Here is a 25,652-nt window from a genome sequence, read left to right on the forward strand (position 1 = left end):
GCCGACCGGTCAGATCGGTCGGCCGTGCAATTTTGGCTGCCAACAGCAATACAGCAGAGGAATTTCGATATTTGACATCAAATTCGCAGGCCTCACCTCTTTTGACATTAAATACATAAGCCTTTCAAATATGACACTCAGCGTGCGAATTCTTTCAAAACGAGGAATTTCGACTCTTTTTCTCGATTTTTGTTAAAGATTTCATTTTCTTGAGCACATGAAATCCCCATTTTACCCCTGATCCAGATCGAATCCTTCTCTCCCGTGCTCTCTCTGTCTCTCCCGTTCATCCTGCCACCCCTGTAGGCCTGCAGGCTTACTCGTCGCCGCCCCCAGTAGGCCGCCAGCCCTCGGACCGCCAGTTGCAGGAGCGCCGGCGTCGGCGCCGGCGGGCAGGCGGGCGGTCCCTGGAGAAGGCGTACCCCATCCTGTAGAGATGTGGTTGCAGGGCATTATGAATGGTCACATTTTTTCTTTTGTTAGCAATCAAGGCACACCTTGAGTTGCTGGTCACGAACGCCGTGCCGCAGAGGAAGATGGCAACGGCCATGACCGCACGATCCCCCCTCCCCCGGAGCTCGATTTGTGCAACATGGCCTGCAGTAGCAGGGTGTGCTCTAGCAGACGGCGGGCGGCAAGAACCTGCAGTGGCAGGGGGTGCTCCAGCAGCAGGCCCGGCGGGCGGGGGTCGCGGCGGCCGGCGGGCGGCGGCGCTCCGGTCCTGGTTGCTCCGTGGGAGAAGAGAGGGAAGAAAACGGCAGAGAACAGATTAAGGCAAGACGTGAGCAGGGGAAAGAAGAACGAGACTGCACATCAATCCAATCCGATCAAGGGTAAAATGGGTATTTCATGTGCCTAGGAAAAGAGAAACATTAACGAAATTTGTGAAATAAAAAAACCGAAATCCCTCATTTCGAAAAAATTCGCACGGCCAGTATTATATTTTAAAAGACTTGTGAATTTAATGTGAAAAGAGGTGAGCCCTAGTATCGAAATTCCTCAGTACAGCAATTGTTTTTGGGTGCGACTTGTTTGTTCCTGGCGCCACCAGCACATCCGCTAAAGCTGCAGGAGCCATGGCGAGTGTTCTCCGGCGCGGCCAGCCCCTCCTCCGCCGACTCCTCTCCGCCCGTTCCCCTTCGTCCGCATCCTCCGCGCTGGTTCGTTTCCTCCGCCTTCAGCTCCTAAACCCCAACCCGACCCTTCCCTTTTCTTTGAGTTTCAATCCCTAACCATGGGTATCGAACCCAGATGATTCGATTTTGGATTCGAATCAAGTACATATGGGGGGCTGGGTCCAATTCCTCGTCGCTGTCGTCGAATTGGGCGCCCGTTTCCCTTCTGAGTTGGGTTGGGGATTCACAGGCATCGTTAGGTTTGCGTGTTTGGTTGCTTCGGTTAAGGCAAAGTGCGTTGATGGATGGAGTTCTATACTGGTGGCGTTTATTTGAAATTGGAACCTCCTCAGTTAGATAGGTCCCAGACACGGTTGTGTGCAGCATGTGTTAAATTGGCATTTGGTACCATGTGGTTATGGACCGTGAACCCTGTACTCACATGTCGAAACTAGGATAGCAGTGACAGTGGCGAGCATCATTGTAGTATGTAGTTGATTTCAAACTCAGTGTACACTCTATATTTATATTTTGGTACAGTATTGTGCTATTCCATTCGTGCTGTTTGTCGTGTTGTGGTTGTGTTAACTTGAACTTTGTGGTCCTGAAATCACCATGTGCTGCTCTACCAATAGCCCTGTACTAGCAAAAATGCATGTGCTTTGCTACAGCTGAAGATTAATCCATACATGTTGCTTGTTTCAGAAATAGTAGAAATAGAGATTAGGATTCCGATTGATGGATCAGGGAATCATTGCTTGCTTTAGAATTAGTAGAGATAGAGATTAATCATTTCCCTTTGATCCATGATTAATCCTATAGTTCTTGATTTTTACTACATTCTGTTTATATCACGACTATCATCGGATTTAAGTAGTTACTCTTTCATAAGTGTGGTCATCCCTGCTTCTTATTTGCAAAGGTGAGGCAAATGTAATCCTATTTTTTTTGCTAATTTGTGAAAAACTGGATATGTAATCCAACACTTTCAGCCAAATTTTGAACAAGCAGAAGAACTATTGGTTAATGAAAGTAATGTCCAATTTGTACCTAATTCATCATCTTCTTACTGTTTTTCAGGTATGCCGCAATCAAAATATGTCATGTACAGTTCATCTACAGAGCTTGTCTGCAGAAGGTGTGTATATGTTACTTTTTTCCTTGCTAAAATAGTGATGTGACTTTCAGTTTGATACATTTCTGAATCCCTTCTCTTCCACCTGTAATATTTTTGTATCATATTATTATGTTAACTGATGTAAACAAGATGTTGAATTACATGACATTTTTTCCGCAACGCTTTTGCACCATTCTTTGAGTAAAATGTTTTGGTATGTTTGAGAATGAACAAAATTATCTTGTGATAGTACCGTAGTATAAGGACACTGCCTGTAGGTTTTAGGTGACCTGAAATGAATTTTGTAACATGTCTTGTATGGATGACACATAAATGCTATTCAGAATCAACAACAACAACAACAACAATAACAACATAGCCTTTTTTTCCCAAGCAAGTTGGGGTAGGCTAGAGATGAAACCCGAAAGAAATAAGTTCAAGGTTCAGGCATATTGATAGCTAGTCTCCAAGCGCTCCTATCCAAAGCTATCTCTTTAGAGATATTCCAATCCTTAAGGTCTCTCTTAACCGACTCATCCCACATCAGTTTAGGTCTACCTCTACCCCTCTTTACATTATCGACCCGCTCAAGAACCCCATTACGCACCGGCGCCTCAGGAGGCCTTCGTTGGACATGTCCAAACCATCTCAGCCAATGCTGGGTAAGTTTCTCCTCAATTGATGCCACCCCGACCCTATCCCGAATAACTTCGTTCCGGACTCTATCCCTCCTTGTGTGCCCGCAAAACCACCGCAACATCCGCATCTCTGCTACACTCATTTGCTGGACATGTCGCCTTTTTGTAGGCCAACATTCAGCATCGTATAACATCGCCGGACGAATTGCTGTCCTATAGAATTTGCCTTTTAGCTTTTGTGGCACCCTCTTGTCACAAAGGATGCCAGAAGCTTGCCGCCATTTCAACCAGCCAGCTGAAATTCTATGTCTAACATCTTCATCAATGTCGCCATCCTTTTGTAGCACCGATCCTAAATACCGAAAAGTATCCTTCTGGACCACCACTTGCCCATCTAAACTAACGTCTCCCCCCTCATGCCTAGTCGCGCTGAAATCGCACATCATGTACTCAGTCTTGGTCCTACTAAGTCTGAACCCTTTCGACTCTAACGTGCGTCTCCACAGCTCTAACTTCCTATTAACCCCTGCCCTACTCTCGTCAACTAGCACCACATCATCAGCAAAGAGAATACACCAAGGGATCTCACCTTGTATATCTCTTGTGACCTCATCCATCACTAAAGCAAATAAATAAGGGCTCAATGCTGACCCCTGGTGTAGGCCTATGTTAATAGGAAAATCAGTGGTGTTGCCATCACATGTCCGGACAAACGCCGTCGCATCCTTGTACATATCCTTAATGAGGGTAATGTACTTAGTTGGGACTTTGTGCTTCTCCAAAGCCAACCACATGACATTTCTCGGTACTTTGTCATATGCCTTCTCAAGGTCAATGAAGACCATGTGCAAGTCCTTCTTCTGTTCCCTATATCTCTCCATCAATTGTCGTATTAAGAAAATCGCCTCCATGGTTGACCTTCCAGGCATGAACCCAAATTGGTTTTGGGTCACACTTGTCACTCTTCTTAGGCGATGCTCGATAACCCTCTCTCAAAGCTTCATCGTATGGCTCATCAGCTTAATCTCACGGTAGTTAATACAACTTTGGACATCGCCCTTGTTTTTGAAGATAGGTACTAATATACTTCTCCTCCATTCTTCCGGCATCTTGTTTGACCGAAAAATGAGATTAAAAAGCTTAGTTAACCATACTATTGCTCTATCTCCTAGGCATCTCCACACCTCAATGGGGATACCATCAGGGCCCATCGCTTTATCTCCCTTCATCCTCTTCAAAGCCTCCCCGAGGTGTGGAAATGCTATTCAGAATCAGGCATAAAAATTGGGCAAAGTTGGAAAATCTGTAATTGTTGATTAAAATTTTAGTTACTATTTCTTTGGGCCAACATAATTTGCTGTGCAATTTCTCTTGAATGTACATCTCTGTTTATACTTTGCAATGCTGGTGGTGGACTGATATTTATTGCTTTCCAACCTTCTATATCCTGTCAAATTTAATTTTCTATGATGCTTGTGTTTGCCGGTGGATTCTTGATAACACGAACCTCTGTTTAAGAGAACAAAGATTATGTCGTGTCAAGTTTTCATTGGCTTTACTGATTATTTCAGTCAGGAATTTTCCACTGACACAATGTTTTATTATCTACTTGTTAGGGAGGGAACAAAAAAAAGCAGAAGAACATGATTATGGCGACAAAAATATGAAGCAAAGTGACTTTGCGCTACAGCAAGCTCTTGACCAAATTACATCTGCATTTGGTGAGGAGTCAATAATGTGGTTAAATCATGCTTACGGTCATAAAGAAGTTCCTGTCATATCCACGGGATCCTTTGCCTTGGACACAGCTTTAGGAATTGGTGGACTTCCAAAGGTCAGCTGCTGATGCTAATTATTTTATCTGCATAATTATTTGCCATTCAGAAATTTCGGAGAAAGGCCTTGTTATTAGATGATGACTTGCCAGTGTACTGGCCTAATTCATCATGTTGCTACGCTTGTGTTATACAATAAGTTGTAATTTCACAGCAACCTGCAAACTCGCTAAATTGAGATGTAAGTTTAAGCACACAGAGAATAAGGTTTAGTTATAGGTAGTTACTGGTTAAGAGTAGGACCTGGGATACAGGATATAATTACTGCATGATTTACATTTGCCATTTCACTGACCTATTGTTGATAATGTGATTTGTCTGACGCTTGTGGTGATTGCACCACCAGCTAGATATCACTAAGTTAATATGTAAGTCAAATCATACATAGAGAAGAATGTTAAATCAAGGTTAATGATCAGCTAGCAAAGGACATTCACATTGTTACTTCTGCTGTTGGTTAAGTGGTAAAATTCCGAAGTTTTTTCCTTTATCACAAATAGGATTTATTTTGCATTTACTTATGCTCTTTTCTTTACATTCATAAATTTTACATTTATCTTGTACATATATGAGCAGGGAAGGGTTGTTGAAATTTATGGTCCAGAGGCTTAAGGGAAAACAACTTTAGCACTTCATGTCATAGCTGAAGCACAGAAGAATGGAGGTAAGTTAGCTTTCCTGACATCTGATCTTGTGTGAAGTGCTTACCCTGAAACAAATTATTGCCCTTTACTAGAGTTTGTCTCTTTTGGCTGGGGCATACTTCTTAAGTTATTATGAATGGTAAGAAATGTAATACAACCAGTATTGGGGGCTAATGGCTGGGTCATCTGTGTTAGCATCTGTTGCTAACAATCTTTCACCATGAAGATCTCTTCGACTCCAAAACTACAAAAACAAAGGCGGGGAAACAATAAGGGGTTCATATGTGTTTATAATTTAGTATAGAATGCCTTGTGAATAAGTAATTTACTACAGGCGATTTCTCAATTGTTCTATATCATATGATCTCTTTTATTAGAGATAATTGCTATGAATTATGAAAGGACAAGTGCAGCACTTTTGACGGTCATTGCACATCTAGGAATGATGTTGAATGGGCATTTCAGCATTTGTAGTACTCCATTCATGTAGTAACACCATATATTATCTAGCATGCATGTGGAAACAGACCTCTTTCGAGGAAGATTATGTAAAATTGCATTGTTTTTCAATGTGATTGCTGAAGATGTAGGTAAAATTTTTACCACTCCAGTTAATGAGATTCTGGCAATATCTATTATACCATGATAACTTAATAATATCCTTATAATTTGCTTCACTATACAGATAATGAGATAATAAGAAATTCCACTATTTGCTCTGTACTGACACATAACCAAATCAACAGGGATTCCATATGTACTTTTTTTCTTCTTGTAGTTTAATAAATAAGCTATTCACACATGCGCGCTATGCAAATTCGTTACAGATATGGTTGCAAATATATTTTAACATAATTAATTACTTCTGTTATGCACCTGTATTGAAAAAGAAAGTATTGTGCATATTGTTCCATTCAAATAGCATATAATCTAAACAGTGAAAAACTGGATTTAATCACCAGATTTTTTTTCCCATACAAGAATTGATAGCTTATGAGGTTCCATAGAGATACATAGACAGCGTGTTTCTTAGTTTTCTCTAAGCTTTGATGGAGAGATGGCACCATATATTTTATAGTGACAATTAATGCCCCCCCCCCCCCCTCAAAAAAAAAGAGGGGTGCTGCATGAACACTTAAAATTTCCTGCATGCTTCATTGGGATATGTTTTGTATATCATGCTTGGATTTCAGGACATTGTTTTATGTTATTTCAGGAAACTGTGCTTTTATTGATGCTGAGCATGCTCTGGATCCAGCCTTAGCAGAATCTATAGGTGTGAAGGCAGAACACATGTTACTATCTCAACCTGACTGTGGTGAACAGGCTCTTGGCCTTGCTGACATCCTAATTCGAAGCGGTTCTATTGATGTTGTGGTTGTGGACAGTGTACGTAGAATGTTAGTACCTTCAGCACTCAATGCTTTGCCTTTGCCTAATGCGTCGCGTTCCAGTTCTTGGGAGATACTGATAGGATCTGAAGTACACAGTTTTGATCTTAAGTAATAATAATTCAAAAACATATCTTCCTACTGACTTCTGTAGCTAATAACTTCAATGCTCTTTGTTGCCATGCAACTTCAATGCTCTTTCTTGTCATATAACTTCAATGCTCTTTGTTGTCACACTTGATAATCTCTAGAATTGTGTACTACCTATGAAAATAACTTAATGCTGTTGTTTACTGCTGACACTCACAGCATAACTATATGTACAGGTAGCAGCACTTGTCCCCAAAACTGAGCTGGATGGTGAGATGGGAGATGCACACGTTGCACTTCAAGCAAGGCTCATGAGTCAAGCTCTTCGCAAGTTGAGCCATTCACTCTCTCGCTCTAGGACAATCCTGTTATTTATTAATCAGGTTTGCTATTTTTTTACTCTGAGCTAGTATTAATGAAACAAGCTTCTTGATGAGCAAAATGTTACTGATGAATTGTTTCCATAACTTATGTGCATGCCTCTGTTTATACTGAATAAAGTTACTCTAGAATCTTGAATACAATCCTTGCTCAATATTTAATAGTGTCAATTACACCAATTGGATGCTACTCTATTTTTTTCAGTCCCGAAATTTTAAGCCATTCTAATTTTTATGTTTTAAACACACAACTAGTGTTCCAGGGCATACTGCTATCTAGAGCATGTACTCTATTTTTCCATTCTAACAGCCAGTAAGCCACTGGTGTCATGTTTTAACAGAATAACAGTGTAATGATCAGCAGCAAAAAAAAAAGATAACTATTAGGCAACCATATTGCTAAATAGCCAGGAACTATTCCCTCCAGTTACAAATAAGTGATGTTTTGGGTCATACTAAATTAAGAATGTAAAATATAAATTACAAGCTATTTGTTGTGCTTTGAGTTTGGATATTTGTTGTGAAATTGATTCTTAAATGTGTAGTTCCTTAATAGTTTTTTACCAAAATACCTCCTGTTCAACATTCCTCCAGTCCTCTCAAATGTGCTCATTTGTTTAATATGGTGTCCTTTGTTTCCCATATTTGTCTGTGATAAAAATTTATTTCTGGGCATGTGTACAGGTAAGATCAAAGCTGAGCACATTTAGTGGGTTTGGAGTACCAGCAGAAATAACTTGTGGAGGAAATGCCTTGAAATTTTATGCTTCTGTTCGCATCAACACCAAAAGGATAGGTCTTATAAAAAAGTGTGAAGAGGTAAAGCACCATGGTTCTATTTGAACCTTGTTCAGTGCGTTGTGTTCTTTTGCTACAGATGCAACATAGTGCTTAATTTCGAATTTAGGAAATATTTTTAGACTTGCTAATAGGGCATCTAGTAATATTATTTTATGGTGAAATTACCGAACATGGTTATGGCCAGCTAAATTAATTTTAGAATGGTAGAAATACAGGAATTGGGAGTACTTACGAAATATATTGTTACTCGATTGAGCCAATCATGTGGTTATGGCGTTGTTGGTATTTACCTTTGAGAATAGTATAAGCTGTCCCCTAACCCAGTTCCCACATAACAGGCTATTGGTGCGCAAATTCAAGTCAAGATTGTGAAGAACAAACATGCTCCTCCATTTAAGATTGTACAGCTTGAGCTTGTGTTTGGCAAGGGCTTGAGCCGTGAATCAGAGCTCATTGAGTTAGGTTGCAAGCACAAGTTTATAACAAAATCAGGCGTGTTCTATCATATGAATGGGCAAACTTTCCAAGGCAAAGATGGCATCAAACGTTATCTTGCTGAGAATGGAGATGTCCAGGAAGATTTGATGATGATGCTAAGAGAAAAGATAATGCAAAATGGATCATGCTAAGAGAAAAGATAATGCAAAATGGATCCCAACTAGATAGACACGAGGAGGGTGTTAACCTGGATAAGAATGCATCAGAGGAGATTGCCGCAGCCACAGATGAGGAGCTTGAAGCCTGAAGCTATATCTCTGAAGTGTAAATATGCTGCTTGCCCGGACGAAACTTTCAAACTAAAGTTAACTAGGTGTGCAATCATAGCCCAGTAGAGCTAAATATGCATGAATGTTTTATCATCCGTTTGTATCTAGTTGCAACTGTTTTGCTCTTTTGTCTGGCAAAACAAGTCTATTAGACCTTATGAATGTTTAGCACGCTGGTCGAGTAATCTCTATATGGTTACTTTTTGCATCTGGTGCTCTGCACAAGCCTCCATTTTGGACATTGGGGCTTTAGCATTCTCCTGAGGCTTTTAGTTTCATATTACTTCCTTTTTACTTCACTATGTTGTGTTAGGAACCTTTCTTTAACACAAGTGTGTTCAGGCGTCTGGTCGCCGTTGGATGCTCTAGCTATGTAACTGTGTCCCACCATCCTGCATATAGTCGAGTTAATGGTCTCCGTTTTGAACGTGAATATTGATCTCTGGTGTAAACATTTGATCATCATTATACACTTGATTATATTTATCAAGTCCAACAAATTTGTAGATTATAAAAGCTGTTTCCGAACCAAATAGTTAGTTACCAATCATCAGAAGCGAAGTGCTATGATGATTGGTAACTTCCAGCGTCCAAGCGAAGTGCTCGGTCTTCTTTAGGAGCCGGTAGAGAGGAAGGGTGTGTTCGCTGAGCTGCGAAATGAAGCAACTCAGGGCCGCAAGACATCCCGTCACTCGCTGGACCCTCTTGAGGTTCCGGATTGGACCCATCGTGCGGATGGCCTCGATCTTGTTCGGGTTGGCTTCGATGGCACGCTCGATCTTGTCCGGGGTGGCTTCGATGGCACGCTTAAATACGATGAATCCTAGTAGCAACCCCCCCCCCCCCCCCCCCCCCCCCGAACCCCAAAAACGCATTTCTCGGGATTAAGCTTACCATATCTGCCCGTAGCCGAGCGAAAGTCCCCTCAAGGTCGGCCACTAGGTCGTCGGTCTTCCTGGACTTGACTACGATGTCGTCCATGTAGGCCTCAACGGTCCACCCAATGAGTTTGCCAAAGCATCTGAGCATGCAGCGCTGATACGTTGCACCAGTGTTCTTCAGTCCAAAGGGCATCATAACGTAACAGTACGAGCCGTAAGGAGTGATAAATGAGGTGGCGAGCTGGTCGGACTTTTTCATCATGATCTAGTGATAGCCAGAGTAGGCATCAAGGATGGAGAGGGCTTCACACCTGGATGTGGAATCGACCATCTGGTCTATGCGGGGCAAAGGAAACGGGTCCTTTGGGCACGCCTTGTTGAGACTTGTGTAGTCAACACACATCCTCCACTTCCCCGCTCTTCTTTCGCACAAGAACAGGGTTCGCCAACCACTCGGGGGTGGTAGTCTTCCTTGATGAAGCCCGCACCGAGGAGTTTCGCTATCTCCTCGCCTATGGCCCTACGCTTCTCCTCGTCGAAGCGGCGTAGTCTCTGTTCACCGCCCTGGAGGTCAGCTTGATGTTCAAGGAGTGCTCGGCAACTTCCCTCGGGATGCCTGACATATCCGAAGGCTTCCACTCAAAGATGTCTCTATTGACGTGGAAGAAGTCGACTAGCGCGCTTTCCTATTTGACGAAGAGCGAGGTGCCGATGTGCACCGTCTTGTCCTCGCACCCGTTTGGGTTGATCTTGATCGCCTTGACCTCCTCCGTTGGCTCGAAAGATCCCGTGGCGCGCTTGGAGTCGGGAGTGTCCTCCACGACCTGGTGCTAGATGTCGGCCAGCTCCCCGGAGGCCACCGCCGCCGTTGCGCACTCGCAGCTTTCCACGTTGCATAGGTATGCGTGTTGGAAAGAGGTGCTGACGGTGATGACTCCCTGGGGTCTTGGCATCTTGAGCTTGAGGTAAGTGTAGTTGGGGATGGCCATGAACTTCGCGTAGCATGGCCGCCCCAAAGATCGCGTGGTACACATCGCGGAAGTCCACCACTTCGAAGGTCAGTGTCTCTGTCTTGGAGTTGGAGCGATCCCAGAAGGTGACGGGCAGATCGATCTGCCCGATCGGCACCACTTGCTTCCCCGGCATGATGATGTGGAAAGGTGCACCACTCAGTCGGATGCGTGAACGGTTGACCCCTATGGCGTCTAGGGTCTCGGAGTACATAATGTTGAGGCCGGTGCCCCCATCCATCAGCAACTTGGTGAGCCGTTTCGTGCCAACAATCGGATCGACGACGAGCGAACACCCCACTGGACGCGGGATGCACTCCGGATGATCGGAGCGGTCATAGGTGATGGCCGAGTCCGACCACCGAAGGAATGAGGGCGCGGCCGGTTCATTGGCGTAGTTCTTGCGGTGCGTGAGCTTCTACTTTCGCCGGGACTCGCACGCCGGTGGACCGCCAAAGGTCATGAAGCACTCCGGGAGGGGACACGGGTTCGTTTCCCGATCGCGAGGACGCACGGGTGCGCCGCTCCTCCTGCGGGCGAGCTCGCGCGCTATCCTGGCACGCCCCTTCTCAGGCGGCTCAAAGCCTCGTTGACACTCCTCTTCTGAGCCCATAGCTGGTCGAGCGGTATAGCCCGGAAGAAGCTGGCCTTCAGCCTCGTCCCTTCCCCGGGGGAGGCTGGAAAGGGATCCTTCCGTCGGGGGACGGAGTAGCTCGTGCGGGCCATCATGCCTATGGGCTCGGTGCCCGCCGGCCTGACGACGGTGTCCGATGTGAAGCTCCACCGCGCGCCTTGCGCGATATCGCGCAAGGCGAAGGGGACGCCACAGAGGCGTGCCCAACGACGTCCTCCGGAGGGGTCGGTTTCTCCTCGAAGTATAACATTGTGGTGTTGGCGATTCGGGACAGAGCTCGGTTATGGCTGTCTTGGGACTGTCGGTTGTCCTAAAACGCGCCGGCCAGCTGCTGCCGTTGCAGGCGTTGCTGCTGCTCCACTCCCTCGTGGTCGGCGAGGGGGTGCTGCTTTATGACGGTTTTTCAGCGATTTATGACGAATTCTCTCCGTCGTAGATTAAATGATTTTTTGTATTGTTCTTTTCTATTAATAGAACGATATGCAGCTCTTCAGCGTATTCAATAATCCATTCCCGTACGATACAGTATATCTCTACAATCATAGCATCCAAGTGGAGAAAATGGAAAAAATAAACAAACAAAGGGAAGAGCAATAATGATAGGTACAATTACGGGAAAAAATACAGAATTAGTGTAGAACCATTTTTGACCCAGTAGTGGACAGGTCACGCCCCGATCTTGTCGAGGCTGTCGAACACGGCCTTCATCCGCGGCCGGCGCTCCGGGTCCGCCTCGACGCACCCGAGCGCGACGTGGAACGCCGCGATCACCTCCTTCCTCGCGCCGGCGTCCCGCAGCACGGCGTCGTCGGCCAGCTCCGACAGCGGCCGCGCGTCCTCGAACCCCCGCCGCACCCACCTCACGAGCTCGGGTGCCTCCTGCTGCTCCGGCGGCGAGCCGTGCTCGGGGGCCTTCCCGGTGAGCACTTCGAGCAGCACCACGCCGAACGAGTACACGTCGGCCTTCTGGCTCGGCGGCTGCGGGCCGCACCCCGCCAGCGCACGGGCCTCAGGGGCGCGGTACGCGGCGGACCTGTCCGGCAGCGCGGCGGGCCTGGCGTAGGGTAGCGCGCCGCCCATGATGCCGCCGGAGCCCGAGACGCAGTAGACGTCGGTGCAGCCGGCGATGGTGAGGAGGCGCGTGAGGCCGAAGTCGGCGAGGAGCGCGTTGTAGTCGGCGTCGAGCAGGATGTTGGAGGGCTTGACCTCGCCGTGGACGAACCGGCGCGGGCTGCACTCGTGGAGGTGCGCCAGCCCGAGCGCCGCGCCCTTGGCGATCCGCAGCCGCAGCGACCACGACAGGCTCGGCTGCCCGGATCGGCCTGCACAGACGACCATGCGTGACGTTGGTTAGCTGATTTGAGTTTTTTTTTCTGTTGATGTAAAAAAATACAGTAGTGATTAGTGAAGTCTATATGAGATAAAATAGATCATTCTGATAATTAAAAAATTAGGTCACACTTGATACTTGATGATCATGACCATGTTCAGGGGCGGGCCCAGGGCCCGGCGACCCTGGGCACGTGCCCGGACTCACTTTTGCGAGTGCAAGTGGAGCTGCAGTGCTGCACAGCAGAGCCTTTCTATAGGACTCCCAATACGTAGAACCTTCTCAACACATATATGTTGGCCCGGGCTCTAGAAAATTTCTAGGTCCGCCACTGACCATGTTGTTTTCCTTGAAATTCAATAAAAAGAATTAAGCTGAACATTTGCATAACTTAATATCCAAATGAGAAGTTTTAAGTGCCTTATAACTAAAATAAAAATTGTAAATGCTATTGACTGCATCCCTCTAAAAGTGTTCAAAATCTTTTAGTTCTTTTTTCTGGTTCTGGATTCTATAAGCATCGACGTTCCTAGCTCTTGCCATGCTTCATAAGGAGTTTAAGTGAGAACAAAATTTTTAGTTCAGACTTTGTTTCTTAAATACGAATAAGATAACAAAACAATACATCTCTCGCGCTCTGATGGCCAAGTACAATGAGCACCAACAACATCTCAGCCACCCCTTGCCGGCCCAAGCAGAATAGTCACTGGGATTTCCCCGGATTCTGGCGTTCACACAACCGTTTCAAGTTCGAGGCATCAGACTTGGAAACTTGGAAGGGGCATTGGGAAAGCAATGGAAAGTGCCTTGCCAGCCTGCCCTGCACACAGAGGCCAGTGACTGTGTGGCTCGGCAAAATCCGGGTCACATGCTCGCACTGATGAACACACCAACTACTGAAATGGATGGGTCTGAGGCAAAGGTCGCTGGAGATGATTCGGGTGGAAACAGGAGTAGGTACTCCATGACTACGGCCATGAATACGAAGCCATGGCCACATTCACTCGCTACCTACAGCAAACAGGTATAGCATGCAGCACTGCATCTTGAGCTTGTTGTCATGCAGTGTGCAGTGGGCAATCCCTTGGACCCCTGAAGGTAACCATGTACGGTCAGTTGATCAGCAGGGAAACTGCCGTCCTGTATTGTACCACACTCCGGAGAGGCAGGAAGGGCCCCTCCCTACTGCCTGCCCCCTGCCGTGCAGGTGCAGATCATTGCTTGGGCTTCTACGCTAGGGCCGCCGTGCTTTTTCACAGGCATGCATGGCCACTTTTTACAAGCAAGTACGGATGGGGGACTACGATGTACAGTACTCACCATAGTCTTTTTCCCTTCCTGGAGGGACGTATACTACCGGAGACATGCAAATCTTTTTTTAAAAGTAAAGTTCATCACCAGTCTCTAAATTTGTACCGTTGTATCATTCAGGTCCCTAAACTTGTAAATCGAGCGTTTTGATTCTCAAAACTTATTTTTTTGGGTTTCCCAGTTCTCAAACTTGTTCAGTTGTATCATCTCGGTCCCTAAACTTATAAATCACCCATTTAAATTCTCAAACTTGTTCAGTTGTGTCATCCCGTTCCCTAAACTTGATTTTGAGTCTCATCCATATGATCTAAAAACTCTATATCAAAAAATAATTCATAATTTTTTCATATATAAACACAAGTGAAGACAAACTTTATATCATAATTGTAGCCCTCAAGGCGATCTATTACTTTGTAGTTGAAAATTTTTTGAATGACAACTGTTTAGGGGTCACAAAATATTGTTGTACGTCTACATATTTAGAAATTTAAAATTTAAAATTAAACTTTTTGGACACTAAAAAACTTCAAATAACAAACTTTTCAACTACAAAATTGTAGACAATGTCGAGGGCTATAATTTTGACATAAAGTTTATCTTCATTCGAGCTTATGTGAAAATTTTGGTAATTATTATTTTTATATAGAGTTCTTAGATCACCCTGTTTTGACCCAGATGAGACTCAAAACCAAGTTTAGGGATCGGAATGACACAACTGAACAAGTTTGCGGATCTGAATGGGTAATTTCTAAGTTTAAGGACCGGGATGATATAACTGAACAAGTTTGAGGGCCTAAACAATCGATTTGCGAATTTGCGGACTCTCAAGGCAAAAACTTAATATAGTAATTCATTTTGAACTTTATAATATTAGAAATATAGCTATCCTAACTGAATGGAGGAAGAATCTTGTATTTTTATAGTGGCCTCCATTTTCTTCGCACCGGACCACCAAATAGTAGGGCCAGCCCAACTGCAAAGATGCATGTAAGGATGGATTCGAATCGGATACGGATGAAATCGGATCCGAATGTCACCTTTTACCACATTTTAATCCGGATACGAATGCGAATGCAGATCTCATCGAATACGAATACAAAACGGATAGTTCGAATCCGGATTTGAATCCGGATACCTTCTCGTCTTGAAACATAGAGCTATCACAAGTATCAGTTTATTTTGTCAATAATTTCATAGTAGATCAAAATTATTATACAAGTAGGGAGTAAAGGATTAGAAGATAGCTAATAAAACAAGAATATAATTATCTATATATAGCTTTTATATTAAATATATAATACTAATTTTAAAGGTAAAATAAATAAATATTTAAATACTTAATAATTAAGATATATATAAAAAAAGTTTTATCATTAAATAAATAATTAATTTGACTTGTATAAATAAATTTAATCATGAAATAAATATATTAAATAGTTAAAGTTAATTTTTGTATCATTACTAATTTTAATAAATATATTATTAGTTATCTAGCTTTCTAAATAATTTAAATAGTGTACATCATTAAGTAATTAGGTATAAAGATAAGTTTAAGATTGTTTCACTAGTCACTTTTTCTTTGCGGATACGAACGGATACGGATGTAATCAGATATTCCTCGAATACGAATATGGAATCGGATAGAGAAAAATTCTCAAAATCGAATTCGGACGCATCCATATGACATCCATATTAAAATCGAATATGAATACGGATATCCATATTTACATTTTAAGTAAATACGAATACGAATAATTCGAATATTCAGGCATCCGGATCCATCCTTATCATGCATGACTGCCCTGCAGCCTGCCGGTGTCCCTACAACCTACTACGCGGTAGCGAGGCCAAAATAAGGACTCGGCGCAGACACAGCTGCCTTTCGGCTATCGGCTTCCCCTGTTCCTGGGTCAGCCAGTACGTCGGGCGGAAAAGACTACCTTTTAACCCGGGTTTCGTTTGGTGGTCCGGTGGAGCTCTTAGATCAGGTTAGTTTTTTTTTCGGTTTCAGTCATAGTAAATTCCGACACATAGTATATTTCAATACTAACTAGAAGTGCTAAATATAAATTTATTACTAAAATAATTTCATAAATCATGAATTAATCAGGAGACGAATCTATTAAACCTAATTAGTTCATAATATGACCACTAATTACTACAATATTCATCAGCTAATCATGCATTAATTATATTTAATAAATTCATCTAAAACCCTAAATACAACTTATGTGATTAGTTTTATACTAAGTTGATATCTGAACATTCGAATTAACATTCGAACATTTAATGTGACAGCTACTTAAAAATCAAATTAAACCTTAATTCTGGATGTTTTGTACCTCCCAATACCTGCCAAGTGTCAACTGCAGCTATCCGCAGCTTGCTAGATGGGCAGGATAGCATCCCGGCCTTCTCCACCGAGCAAAGCCTGGCCAAATCCGTTCGGCGAACCAACAGGAACAGGAAGGCGACAGGGGCTGTATTTACTTTCAAAATTTCTCTCTCCAAACTTCACTATTTATCTATCATATCAAATCTTTTATCTCATATATGGAACATTAAATGTAGATAAATAAAAAAAACTAATTACATAGTTTTGATGTACACGACGAGACGAATCTTTTGAGCCTAGTTAGGTCATGGTAGGACAACAATTACCACAAACAAACGAAAAGTGCTACAGTGTGCTGCAGTGTCCGATGTGCCTTTTTTTACCACTATTTTACGGATCTAAACACAGCCAGGGACACTGACCGCCGAGCCGAGCCGTGACTCTCCAAGAATTTTTTTTTTAAAAAATTCACTCTCTAAATCATCATTTGAAGAATCATCTCCATAAAATCGCTTTCTATATCATTTCACTCTAGAGAGCCATTTTCGCTATCTATCTTTGGCTAGCGAGAAATCTGGAATAGATATGTCTATATTTGGATAACCACTTAGAGAATATTAAAAAATAATAACTATATTTGCAATTGGCATGGGCTATATCAATAAATAGCACTAGTAACAAGGAGTTCCCAGTTAAAACATTGGATGGTAAAAAAACATGTGTTGCATTTATTATATGATTAATAAGATTATTTTTCTTGGTCATTGCGTTAAGGTAAAATATAGCTATAAAAAATGAATGAAGGAAGTAACACCCCGTGGTAGTAGCATTGAAAAGCAGCTTTTGCGCCTTTTGAAGTGTGTTCATAGCTCATATAATAGAGAATTATCGCTCACCAAATATTGTAGTGCACGCTTGTAATTAAGCTCCTTTCCCCCTCTCACAAATCCTGCTCTTTCTCCCTGCCTTTTCCCGCACGCCAGCATATTTCCAAGAGGCTCTACAATCTATAAACCAGGCCTGCGACACTGCAAGATTGTTGACCGGCCTACATTTGCCATCATTTCTGGCCAAAAGATCGAGTGCAGCTGCCTTTTATTTGGTGGTTTCAGTCCGAGTACTCCATCTGTTCCATTTTTTAACGCTCCGGAAGCACGACTCCCTCGTAGTCACTCTTCCCGAGCCACAAATAAGAGGTGATGGAGGGAGTGCATCTCTTATGAATGGTCTCCCTCCATCATATTATCCATCGACGAACTACAGTTACAAACTAAAGTTAACCGTACCTTATGAATGGGCTGAATTACCATTCTCTATGCCAGCTTCATATTATCCCACATCACGACAGGGCCCTCTTATCCCCACGCCCCACGGTCGGCCGCATTTTTATTGGCTTCCTACAGCTGGTAGGAGGGCCTCCCATATAATATTTTATTGGCACCGATGCTATATTTGTCTCTAATGCCATATGTGTAAGTTCCGACGGTGCTACATGTATGCAACAACAGGTGCCATATGTGCTTCTTTCCCCTCTTGGCACCCCCACTTACAACGAAAAGGTCCTATGGGGCTAAAATCCTACGTTTACTCCTTCAAAAAAAAAATCCTACGTTTACCCGCCATCGAGGTTTTATGCCATCCTTGGTTGGTTATCGCACTAACATCGTTTAGCGGATTAAGCCGTGGATCTAGTTTTCTCTTGACTTTACCATAAAAACGAAATTCCAAGGGTGGCTAAGGTAGGATGAAACTACTTGCGCGCTGAGGGACCAACGTCACGGCACTCACGTGTTCTTCCAATTTCGTTGACACCATTGGAAGTTGGGTGTCCTTCGTTAGCTAGCTTCCAGTGAAATCGTTCGGTTCCTAACCGGAGGTGACCACGTCCATTCCCGTCCATGGTCATCAATTTGTCTCCATCGATCGCAATGGAGAAGCCACAATCCAAGAAACCATATACAGCCACGCTTCCATTTGTTCACGTCTGCCACGGTAGTACGTATCGAGGGTAGATCTCAATGGACGTGGCACACCCATCCGTTTCACCGACATGTGGGCCCACCGACACCACGAGCACAAGAAAAACAGAGCGAGTTTGAATGCAGAGTACCCGCGAAGGCCAAGGCAGGGGACGGGATGGGCACTTACCGCGCAGCGCCGTGGCGAGGTTGCCGTTGTTGACGAAGTCGGTGACGACGAGCTTCTCGTCGGCGGACCAGTAGTAGGCGCGCAGGCGCACGACGTTGGGGTGGCGCACCCGCCCGATGGCGGCGGCCTCCGCCGCGAACTCCCGGTACCGCTCGGGCGCCGCGGCGCCTCCGCCCAGCCGGCGCACGGCCACGGGCGTCGTCCCGTTGCCCACCACCACCTTGTACACGATCCCCTTCCCGCCCTTCCCCAGCACGTACGCCGAGGAGCGGAGCAGCTCGTCCAGCTCCATCTTGAACCCCTTGTCGATCGCCACCAGCTCCCCGCCAGCCTCCCCTGCTCCCCGTCCACTGCCGTTGCACTTGTCGCCGCCGTCCTCGTCGGAGAACTCCGACGAGGAGTCCGCGCACGCGTCGGCGCGCATGCACGGACACGGGAACAGGCCGCGCCCTTCCTCCTCGTGGTCGCCCTTGTCCTTGGCGTCGTTGCCGGCGACACGGCGCCGGTCACGGACCTTCCAGTACACGTAGACAGCGACGACGCCGATGAGCGCGACGCCCGCCGCGTCGGCGACCGAGATGAGCACGATGAGACTGGTCCTGACCGGCTGCCGGGGGCCTCCCCCGGCCCCACTGCTGGACGTGGCGGAGGACGGCGGCGGCGGTGGGGACAATGACGACGGGGCCGCGGCGCGGCAGGGAACCTGCAGAGGGAAGCCGCAGAGCCCCGGGTTGTTGAGGAACGCGGTGGGGCCCTGGCTGGCGAGGGACCCCGACTGCGGGATCTCGCCCGAGAGGTTGTTGAAGCGGAGGTCGAGCGTGACTGTGGCCGGCAGCCGTCCGAGCTCGGGGGGTACCCCGCCGGTGAGGTGGTTGCGGGACAGGTTCAGCGTGCCGGCGAGCGCGGGGAGCCCGCCGAGCTCCGGCGGGATGGCGCCGGAGAGGTTGTTGGACGACAGGTCCAGCATCTGCAGCCGCGGCATCCCGCGCCACACCCCCGCCTGTATCCCGCCCGACAGCGCGTTCTCGGCGAGCAGCAGCCGCTCCAGCTGGCCGCACCGGGCGAGCTCCGCCGGCAGCGCGCCGTCGAGCGCGTTCCGGGACAGGTCGAGGTTCTGCAGCCTGGGGAGCGCGCACAGCGCCGCGGCGGGGAGCGGGCCCGCGAGGCGGTTGTCGTAGAGGAAGAGGGAGCGGAGGGAGGTGGCGTTGGCGAGCGCGGGCGGGACGGCGCCCGTGAGGCGGTTCCCGTGGAGGTTGAGCCGGCGGAGGAGCGGGAGGGAGCCGAGCTCGGGGGCCACGTGGCCGGAGAGGTTCTTCCCCGCGACGGCCAGCCCGACGACGCGCGGGCCGCCCGATGAGGTGTTGGCGCAGGTGACGCCCACCCAGCGGCAGGGGTCGGCGTCGGCGCCGGACCATGAGGAGAGCGCGGCGGACGGGTCGTCCGTCACCGCCGACTTGAAGGCCAGCAGCGCCAGCCCGTCCGGCGACAGCGCGTCCGCTGCCGGCGGCCGGAGCGCGAGGAGCAGCGGGAGGAGCAGGAGCACGGTCCTGAGCGACTGCAGCGGACTCCTCATCTGTCTACAGCTCGCGTTCGCCGCCGCGGTTGGTTCTGTGCTCTGCAATGGCTGCGGTGCCAGGTAACCTGAGTGGCTGCGTCTTGTCACTATGGTATTTAAGGGTTGGCAATTAGCATGGCATTGGCAATCATGTGGAGTGACCGGGCATTGATGAAGTAAGCAAGCTGCATGCGTAGGACTGAACAGAACGCTTTGCCCGCGCGGCCACTGTTCCGAGCGTGGTGTATCTGCTCATGCGTTCGGCTAGCATCACTGTGCAAGTGTGCATTATTGTGCTATTTCCTTTTCGTCGCGGGGCCGCGGCCCATGGCAGGTGGGCCCCACAAGCCCCGGTCAGAAACCGGGTTGGTGGCCAAGCCGGTGAAGGTTGCTGGCGGGAGCAGCAGCAACGGCGTCACTAGCCTAGCGCTTTCATGGCCAAGGTAGTGAGGAGGGTGGTTGCGCATGCGAGAGAAGGAAGAGGGGCAAGCGGCGGGTGGTGGAGGCGGCAATGGAAAAGTGAGCGCGCGCGGTGGAGGGGAGTACAAGGGACGCAAAGGCTGAGGTGGAGCGTGAGCTGTGTGCGCATCATGCCCCCTGGCTGTGCGAGGAAAAGGCTACCCGCGGTGTGTGGTGTGGGCTCGAGAGGTGGCGGGATGATGATGAGGAGGAGGAGGCGTGTTACGGTTGCGGTTGCGGCGCTGGGAAGGAGGCTGATGGGCTGGGAAAGAAACTCCTGCGCGCTCGGCTCGAGTGCCTTGTTTGGTGCCTGCTTGCCGCGCCTGTTGCTTGCTTTGCTGCTGATCGCCTGATGGGATGAGTTCCAGAGTTCCAGTCCCCAAGTCGGATCAGAATATCTGATAATCGCTCAGGGCAGCAGGCAGCTGCTACCTGCACCGATCGCGCATAACCACCCGCCACGGGAAGCCCACGCCCGGCGCGCGCGTGTCCCGGTTTTCTTTCGTTTAGTTTAAATTTCTTTTAATAACCTTCTATATTTTGTTGTAAACAGTTTGTCAGAAAAAAAAAGACTGTCGCATCTGAGTTTCCACGACAACTTCTTCTGTCCAGAGAATATGGGAACACAAGCTTTCGGGAACCTGGGGGAAACGAAACGGGTTCAAGTGATAGTTTCCAAAAGAATCGTTCAACTTAGTTTTTTCTACATAGTTTCTTCAGAATCTCCTTTTTTATCATTTGTAAAGGGGGAAAATTTAAGGAGAGAAGCAGAACAGGACAAGCATCAATGCTGCCGGCGCCCACGACCGGCCCCAACATTCGTCTCGACACGCTTCAATGCTTCAGGCTCCACCATCGCGCGTTGCGTGTGCTGTGTTTATTGTTTGTTTTCCCCACACTATTTCATTCTATAAAAAAAATCTTGCATGCATGATGTACTAAATAAAGTCTATTTACAAAATTTTTTTCAGAGATAGGTGTAATTTTTCGCGACGAATCTAACGACGGTAATTAACCGATGATTTGCTATAGTGATGCTACAGTAACTATACTCTAATCGCACGATCAAAGGCCTCATTAAATTCTTCAAGATCACTAACGCGGGGGTTCTGAAGTTGGTTTTGTAAACTGGCTTTGTTTGATACCATAATTAGCGATCAAACTATCATTATTCACTAGCATAGCACAAATCAAACGGAGCCATTTTCAGCGCATGCAACACTCCCGTCTCGCTCATCGATGACTGAGTACAGAGGAAGCTAATTAAGCGCGGCGGCTCATGAATTTGTCGTCTCGATCATTGTTGCTAGATGAGGCAAGAAAAGATACGGAGCAGCGGTTTCGCGCTCGCTTATAGTTATAGTCGTGTTCCACACTGGCGGTGTGGCCACCAGCAACCCCAAGAACATATGCACTTCACCAAGTGTAAAATGAGAGTGCAGTGAAAAAGTAAAATACATTGATGGTCCTCAAACTTATCATCTAATGTTTTCTAGATCTAGAGTTATGAACTTTGAAAATGCATATTTAGGTGCATAAATTTTCTGTAAGATATGTCATCTAGGTCCAAACTGACACGACATGTTCTTTTGAAACTTTTTTTTAGAAATGTGTTCCTGAAGTTTCTTTACCGATTTCTTTCCACTCATATCAGCTTTCGAAGTTCCTTTACATACATATATCTGTCAAAGCCATCATTGTGAGTGCGGTTGCTTTCATCAACCATATCGCTCACACGATCGACCTGGCTACTCATGCACCGTTAGATAGCTACCTAGGACTCTCAACTATTATCATCTGATTATGAGAATAGGCACATGCATCATTCCAACAACCGTAAAGGAACGACAGCAACACAGGTGTAAACACCCAGCAATCCATCTAATCAGGAGGCGTAAAACAAAAAAAAGCTACGCGAGTGGCACATCAGTTCAATTACCTGTAAAAGTCGATGGAGAGGAATGAGCAATGGAAAAGATACATCCGCACAAGGCGAATTGTGATGCGTACATGTTTTTTGCCATAATATATCACCGCCTTCAACATCATGTATTGAATGGGTCCTTGGCAGTGGTTCAAAGATTGAGGATAGATAGGCATGCAAGGTATTAAAATAAGGTAATGACTTCTAACTGGCTGGCCGTATTTTAATCTGACTTCACGGCCGCCTACATCTATGGCTCGTCTATAATCCAAGGGCTATTAGCCTATCACGCAAGACCTTATCCCTTCCACCTCCGGTTCTCCATCCACGCAGAAACTTCCTCTCTCTCTCTCTCTCTCTCTTTCTCGTTCTGGCACATTGTGATGGGCGCGTCGGTGAGCCAAGCTGCGCTACATGCCGGGCCCTGCCACCATCGCCGCCGCTGCCAGCAGTGTGGTCCGGCCGGGCACCTCTGCAGCTGCGGCCCCTGGCACCGAGGTGGAGGCGGAGAGGGAGAGGAAGAATAATAAGATGGCGGGGATGGGGGTGGTGCTGTTCAGCTTCGGCGACTCCAACAGTGATAAGGGCAGCGTAGCGGCGGCAGTAATGGGGATCTGCATCCCGCCGCCAGAGGGGCGAGCCTACTTCTAGCACCCCACAAGGCAGCTCTCCAACTGCCGCGTCATCCTCATATCTGTGAGTAGTGCTCCCTTGCCCCAATCCCCTCCTACCCCCAGACCCCAGTTCGTTTTGTCCAGTGATTCCAGCAGCTCCGATGGCTGGTTGTCAATTCCCGGCAACGATGGGTCCTCCTCCTCCCCCTCCCCCTCTCACTCTCCCGGATTCAGGCATACACGGGGTTAAGATTTGGGCGTAGGGGTTAGGCATGGAGAGCCTCACAGGTTCTGATTTTACCATTTTTATTTTGTGTGGATGATTGGAATGTTGGTTCTACTGATCAATTTGCTCTTGTTATTTTTGTGCTAGAGAGGGCTCATACAAACCCAGTGATGCAAGTGATCCATATTTGGAGCTAGAGGATAGGGAGTGAAGATATATCAGGGTTATTGCATTTGTAAACAGTACATCAACATGTTGATTCAGGATTCTGCAGTGCGCACATTTTTTTATTGCTTCAAGTCTGTTCAGGATTTAGAACTTTTGGTGTAGTTGTCTAGTGCACTGGAGGTGCAGACAAGCATGCCAGGGTGCTGCTGGAGCCAATCAGGGACGCAGTGGTGGATGTGGAGGTAGTTTGTTCTGCTTGTCGCTGCCATATTCATGCTGCTGCCGTTTGTGTTCAAGCAGCAATGTCCGGAAGTTCACCCAACTCAGTTGCCACATACATTTTGGTAAATTTTCTTAGCAACAGTTCAATTGAGATTACTGCGGGAAATATTGGTAGTTGAGATTGTTTGACAATTATATTTGATGAACGGTTTGGTTCTGAACTATTTTTTATTATGGAATTTCCAATATTGAACTATTGAGAGGTGCTAGCTGAAGCATGTGCGCATCTTGGTTCTGAAGCATGAGTGATTTGTTGCTGGCTTTGACATTCCTGACATATGCTGAGTGATCATGTGCAGGTTCTTTTCTGCACTTTACCCGAGGTTGAGCAACATCCTTCCTGGCATATTCTTTGTGATGGCCGTAATTTTCAGGTATACATGTTACCCGATTGTTTATTGTTCAAGTAGCAATTTATCTCATAGGTTATCGTTATCTGATTGTTGGCTTGTTGGGTAGTATCTATTTTGAATAGGGCGAGCAGTGAGTTTTACACTGTCAAGTTACCTGATTATTTTAGATTATTGAATTATCTAGCGTTCCTTTCATTTTCAGTTGAGCAATTTTTCTATTATCTACTAGCATTTTTAAGTAATGGTTAAGCTGTTTATTTATTATGCATTTGCAAATTTGCAGTTTTATCTTGGCACTCTTTTAACAATATGTGTTGTCAGCTCATTGTATCTTTTTGTTTTGCTGTGTTTTATGTGTTCACCTTAAAGGATCATACTGTTAGGCAAATAACTCAGACCTGATTTAGGCAATAATATAGGTAGGGATTAGGCAAGAATATTATTCCAGATAGGCAACAATATGGCTTGTAATAGGTACTTTTTAAGATATAAGCATTTTTATATCATCATATTCAGACAGGTTCAGACTCTGCTTTTTGCACCTCATAATTGCTATCATCAGATTCTTCAATTGCTGGTTCCTCACTCACTTTCCTGCCACAAACTTTTTTGTTACAAACAAACTGAACTTTCTGCTTCTCATGTGCCAAACATGATAAGCGTGTAGTGCTTCTACGGATAGAAAACCCAACCCTTTTTCATAGGAATTGTAGAACTCCCGAGACTCCTTTATGGTGCCAAAAGTTTAAGGTACTGGAGGTGTTAACCAAACCTCATCTTGCAATGCATCTTTCTACAATATCTGCTAGCCCCTCTTTTACAACATCTTGCACAACATCACCAGCAACAACACTAGGTTCTTGGTTGTTAACAGAACAATCATTTGCATTTTGGGTGATACTACTAGCAACTAGTGTTGCACCAATATGATTATGGCTTTGGTGGCTCTGCCCCTGCTCATCACATTGTGGCCTTGCAACACCAAAGGCTGGCTGAGTGCAATAGGAAGGATTTGTGCCAACTTCATCCAGAAAATCACAATCAAATTCAGAGGGTAACTCATTCAAATCCATGGTTCCTGCAAGCCACATAATCTTTTCATAATCAATATGCAGGTAGTAGTGTGTGCTACCAACTATTTTTGCCCGAGCATTTTCTAAACATGACTTCCAGAATAAAACCAACTTGGAATTTTTATCGGGCAATAATGTGTTCACATAAAGGCATAACAGAGTATTTTGTATAAGCAATTTCTAATCATACTACCAGAATACAATTTAACTTGTGCAATGGCAATAATGTGTTCACAGGAAAGCATAACTGAGCATTTTGCCTAAGCAATTTTCTCGACATTACTGCATGAATAAAAACTAACATTGGCATTTTTATTGGGCAATAATGTGTTAACAGGAAAGCATAACTACTAGAATACCACTAACTTGGGGTAATAGCAATAATGTGTTAACAGGAAAGCATAATTGAGCACTTTGTCTAAGCAATTTTTCTTAACATTACTGCCTGAATAATAAACTGACTTTGCAGCATCTGATCTACACTATTTTTTTTCTAGTTCCTGACAAAAGGGGAGGAGGTGGGGGGAGACCAACAATGTGGAGGTCAAGGATTTTTCACACAGGATCAAGC

At 45.8% G+C, this 25,652-nt stretch overlaps 1 protein-coding gene and 1 pseudogene across 1 annotated transcript; one reads left to right on the forward strand and one right to left on the reverse strand.

Annotated features, from left to right (window-relative positions):
* Positions 1-999: 999 nt before the first annotated feature.
* Positions 1,000-9,175, forward strand: LOC120685371 (annotated as a pseudogene).
* Positions 9,176-11,745: 2,570 nt separating this feature from the next.
* On the reverse strand, positions 11,746-20,232 carry LOC120686069 (receptor protein kinase-like protein ZAR1). The gene is made up of 2 exons (XM_039968229.1): positions 18,428-20,232; positions 11,746-12,625 (listed from the first exon to the last, which is right to left on the reverse strand). Exons 1-2 carry the CDS (start codon positions 19,998-20,000, stop codon positions 11,970-11,972), a joined length of 2,229 nt encoding a protein of 742 aa, XP_039824163.1. The 5' UTR covers positions 20,001-20,232; the 3' UTR covers positions 11,746-11,969.
* Between the last annotated feature and the right edge of the window lie 5,420 nt (positions 20,233-25,652).

Source organism: Panicum virgatum, chromosome 8N (assembly GCF_016808335.1).
Source record: "Panicum virgatum strain AP13 chromosome 8N, P.virgatum_v5, whole genome shotgun sequence".
Taxonomy (NCBI): domain Eukaryota; kingdom Viridiplantae; phylum Streptophyta; class Magnoliopsida; order Poales; family Poaceae; genus Panicum; species Panicum virgatum.

Excerpts from the sequence above, each read along its gene's own strand:
- LOC120686069 (XM_039968229.1), bottom strand. The coding sequence starts at position 20,000 with ATGAGGAGTCCGCTGCAGTCGCTCAGGACCGTGCTCCTGCTCCTCCCG. Across the intron at positions 12,626-18,427 it reads CCTCGCCACGGCGCTGCGCG|GCCGATCCGGGCAGCCGAGC; the intron begins GTAAGTGCCCAT and ends TCGTCTGTGCAG.